Source organism: Carassius carassius, chromosome 45 (genome assembly GCF_963082965.1).
Source record: "Carassius carassius chromosome 45, fCarCar2.1, whole genome shotgun sequence".
Lineage (NCBI taxonomy): Eukaryota > Metazoa > Chordata > Actinopteri > Cypriniformes > Cyprinidae > Carassius > Carassius carassius.
Genome location: NC_081799.1, coordinates 26545894 through 26550287, shown reverse-complemented (window position 1 = coordinate 26550287; position 4394 = coordinate 26545894). Strand labels below are relative to the sequence as shown.

General features: G+C 45.5%; 1 protein-coding gene across 1 annotated transcript in view; it reads right to left on the bottom strand.

Annotated features, from left to right (window-relative positions):
- Positions 1-424: 424 nt before the first annotated feature.
- LOC132127585 (dapper homolog 3-like) overlaps positions 425-4394 on the bottom strand; it is an 8519-nt gene continuing 4549 nt past the window's right edge. The window contains exons 2-4 of the mRNA XM_059539508.1: positions 3345-3444; positions 2633-2737; positions 425-1870 (exon numbers count right to left, since the gene is read on the bottom strand). Coding sequence (XP_059395491.1) covers positions 798-1870; positions 2633-2737; positions 3345-3444 — 1278 coding nt within the window. The 3' untranslated portion in view covers positions 425-797. The remainder of the gene's footprint in view (positions 1871-2632; positions 2738-3344; positions 3445-4394) is intronic.

Below are 4394 nucleotides of genomic sequence, written 5' to 3'. Positions count from 1 at the left end.
GAAATTCAAACAATAAATAGCATTTTGGGGCTCTTTAATAGCCACATACACACTGCTGATAAAATACCAGCAAAGTGTTAGTGTTGCCAGATCTTCATAAAAAAAAATCAACAAACGCGGACAAGCACAAAAAACAAACAAACAAACAAACACTAAAACACCCACATGTTTCATAACACCAACATCTTTTATAAAAACTCAAATCCGCAACTGATCACTTTATTAACTAAATAAAGTGCCTAGCTTAATGAGATAAGACCAAACAATATGCCTAAAAGTGCTTGTAAATATGAGGACATGGGAACACTGCAAGACTCTCTAAAGCAGCCTCCCGAGCACAAACAAAATACAGCATGTCTATCAGCGGTAGTTTAGTAAAAATCAAAGTCTTTAGCCAAAAAATGGCAGAGACCAAACGGGTGGAACATTTCTGGTAATTTTCCGTAAACCTTCCAAAAATCCCCAGAAGATTCCAAAAAATCCTGGAAGATTCTTAAATTTCTGGAATGCTTTTTTTTTTTACATTTTCTGGAAATTTTCCACCTTTTTGCAAACATAACGTCCGCTTTACTAATACTTAAAGCATGAAATAAACATGAATGAACATCAGAAGGTATCTTGTTTTAACTGTGTAAAGATGTCAATGTAACGTTTTTAAAGTTCAAGTCCACCATAAATCTACTAGTCCTGTCTGGATTGGTGTCAGACAAAAGCAGATTCAGCGTTATGATTGGTCAGATCAGCTGTCAATCAAACACCCTGCGAAGGGTCATCCTGATTAGTCCGGTGTTTGTCACTCATACGGTGGTCATGACTTTCAGTGATCCACTCCTGAACCTCAGGATCTTCTTCTTGAGCGCGTGCGACGCCTTGATCTTCACGAAGGCTTTGGGCTGCGGCGGGTGTGATGGAGAGGGCGGAGCCAGCTGTGGGCGGAGCTGCTGCGGCCAGACCAATCCGCCGCTCTCGTCGGAGTCGCTGGAGAGCGAGCTGGAGCCGGGCGACTCGGCCTCGCTCAGACTGGACTCTGATTCTCGGAGCGTGTAGCCGTCAGGTGGGAACTGATGATGATGATGATGAAGGTGTGGTTGGGCGTAGACCCGAGGTTTGCGTGAGCGTCTGATTGGCTGTTCAGGAGGCGTCTCTGCTTCGTCCTGACTCAGTTCTAGCGTGGAGCGCCAGCGGCGGTGACCGGAGCCGCGTCGTGTTTTGGCTTGTGCATCGCGCTCCATAGTGTTATATTTGCGCTCTCTTTGCCCAAGCAGGCTGTTCTCGGAGTGAGCACGACATGCTTTCCTTCCGGGTTTCTTCTGCGCAATCTTGTCCTCTGTGAAGCGGCACTTCTTCGCCGCGGCTCTGAGCTGTGAGGTGGTGGGTTTGGGAGCGGCGTGTGTTCGGTGCGCAGCGGTGGGAGCATGGCGCGGCTGTGCTGGGATGTACTGTGCGTTCACAAGCTCGTCGGACGATGCAGAGCGAGCGTTCGGATAGGATTCGGCTTCGCTGCTGCTGGGATCCAGAACACCACAGCGGATCCCGGCGAGTCGGGGATAGCATGCATGGCTCTCCTCAGGGATGTACGGCGGATCCTTGCGGCACAGACTGCTCTGTCGGACCACGGCTCGGGCATCAGGTCCAAGGCTGGTGCGGGGTTTGGTGGGTCGGGCGGTAGGCGAGCGCCGTTGGATCAGGCCGATGATGCACGTTTCTGCATGCTGCATCTGTCTGTAGTCGTCTGCGTCGGGTTCTTCCTCACTGGGATGCCAGATCCACGGCTCGTCTTCAGTGATGCCCTCTAGAGGCGGATAGGGTGCGGAGAAAGAGCGGGGAACCGCGGCGCGAGCGTTCAGCTCACGGCTGACCAATACATCTCCTACAGAGAGAGACGCTGACAGTTAGCATGAAAACAACATACAGCATTCAAACAATTTCAGTGGTTTGCCATCGGGGGGCGATCTCTGTAATCCTGTGAATAATGAGAGTTCACTGAGATCGTAGCCCAACACTATTATGAATGAAACAGACATTAGATGTGTTTTTAGTGCTCAATAATGCCCACTCCATCCTATTTTCTGTAAAAAAAAAACAATTGTAAACTTGAATTGGAGACATGATAATCCATGTTTTTCTTCAGTGTACAGACTTGTTCTTTTAATCATTTGTTTTGAAAAACACATTTTTGTATTGTTGCCTCCCTAATATTAACTTAAAAGTCTAAACATCCAACATAACACACACAACATGGCCATTATACATGCGAGACTGCGCTTCAGTCTGCGTGTGTGTGTGTGTTCACTCGAACAGAGAGGGTCTTTCTTTCAACAGGAGTGTATTTTCACACTGAAGCTTTAAGGTCTCATGACTCTATGTGTGTGTGTGTGTGTGAGAGACAGGAAGTCTCCGCTTTAACCATTTCACTGTCAAAATACTACACACTTTTTCTATACATCTTAAAGGACAGTCTAGAACTAAAGAGTGAAATTCAGTACTTTTCTCTCATCATCATCTCATCATCATGAAGGTTAGGAGTTTCAGATTTCTGGCACTGAAGCCACATGGAGTGAAGTGAAACTCTGTAAGTGTGTGTGTGTGTGTGTGTGTGTGTGTGTAGGGAGGATATGGGTGGTCCACGTACCAACAGACTTGGGTCTCTCAGAAAGCCGGACGGAGCAGATCTCTCCGAGACCAGAAGAGTCAGACGCATCGACAATAGACAGATCTTCAGCCTGCTCAGGGAAACCTGATAGAAAACACACACACACACACACACACACACACACACACACACACACACACACACACATTACACAGGGTTGCCATGTCTGCATCACAAAACCAGCACAACTGTTACTCAAATTTATCCCAAATGTGTTCTGAGAGAAAATCAAAACTCATGTTCCGGGGATCAAAACCTCCTTCCCAGGGGTTCCACCTAAAATCAAAACTGTGTTCTGGGTTGGGATGCAAGATAAATCGTGATACATGGCAAACGATATTAAGCAAAAGCTTGCATCTTGTCAGCGACGCATGGTTCTGTGATCAGTAGTAAAATTCCATCCGAAGGCCAAAAGATACGCCTTGCAGACGAAAAAATACACCAAATACGCCCCGCAGAAGGAATCCAGGAAATCCCTATAGCGGTAGCTGAATAAAACGAAGATTTAACTGCTTTAATTGATTCAACGTGACGGGATCTGTTGGTCACTTCGAGTTATGTTGTGATGGCAATTAATGCAATTTAACCATTTAAAAAAATTTAAATGAGGAAGAAAAACGGAATCCAGGAAAATATAAATGTAAAAAACATTAAAAAAAATTAACCTGTGACCATGTGACAGTATCCGTACCTGGAAGGTCAGTAGGGGGCTCCACTGAGCTGCTGTCTGAGTCCACCTTCAGCTCTCCCACCTGATGCTGCAAGATGTTCATCAGACTCCACGAGCCGTCCTGAAAACATCCAGACGCTCACATCAGGACGCTTAACGCCGATCCATCAGCCGATCTCTATTAATACTCCACACTCGCTAATGACTGCATGATCTCACGGCTTCCTGGCTCGACTGTGTCCGTGTTAATGTAAGCGCTGTGAGAGTGTGAAACGATCTCTGCGTAGGTTTATTAAAATCAGATGAGCTGAGAATGCAGAACGGCCTTCTGGGAACAAAAGGAACGTAATGTCCTGTGTGTAACTCACTGTGACCCTCTACATCTCCAGAATGAGCTCAAATGTTCTGTTTGGACCAGGATGATGTAAATGTAGGGCCCTTTAGATTACAGCAGAAAACATGGAATCTAGTAAATAATACAAAAAATTGGTATGAATAAATCAAAAGCACTCACTACATGAGCACATCAACACACCAGCTTCATCTGAGAATCACTTCAGCAGCATTTCACGGTTTAATTTGAAGAAAAACTATCAGCAGACGCATAGAAACACACAGAACTTCACTAGAACCTGCCAAAATAAAAGTCCAGTTCAGCTTGAAGAGCTTGAAAATTCTTGTAAAATGTATTCTAATAATCTTTAATTTATTGTAATTTGAGTGTATAAAATCATAGTATTTGATCACATCTGAAACACACACTCTCTCACACTATCTCTCACACACACACACACACACACACACACACACACACACACACACACACACACACTCTCACGTTTATTCCTGGCGTCAGTGCTGACAGCAATCTGACACAAAACAACAGCCGGACACACTTCACACACTGCCCTCGTTTGAACCGTGTGTGTGACGGCTGTTTGCCTCGTGTAAACACAACTGTGTGTGTGTGTGTGTGTGTGTGTGTATTCCTGGTGGTCTCTCAGCAGTCGCTCTGATTGGCTGTAAATAACAGCCTCGTCTTTCTCCTCCTGAAGCTTCCGTGAAATAATA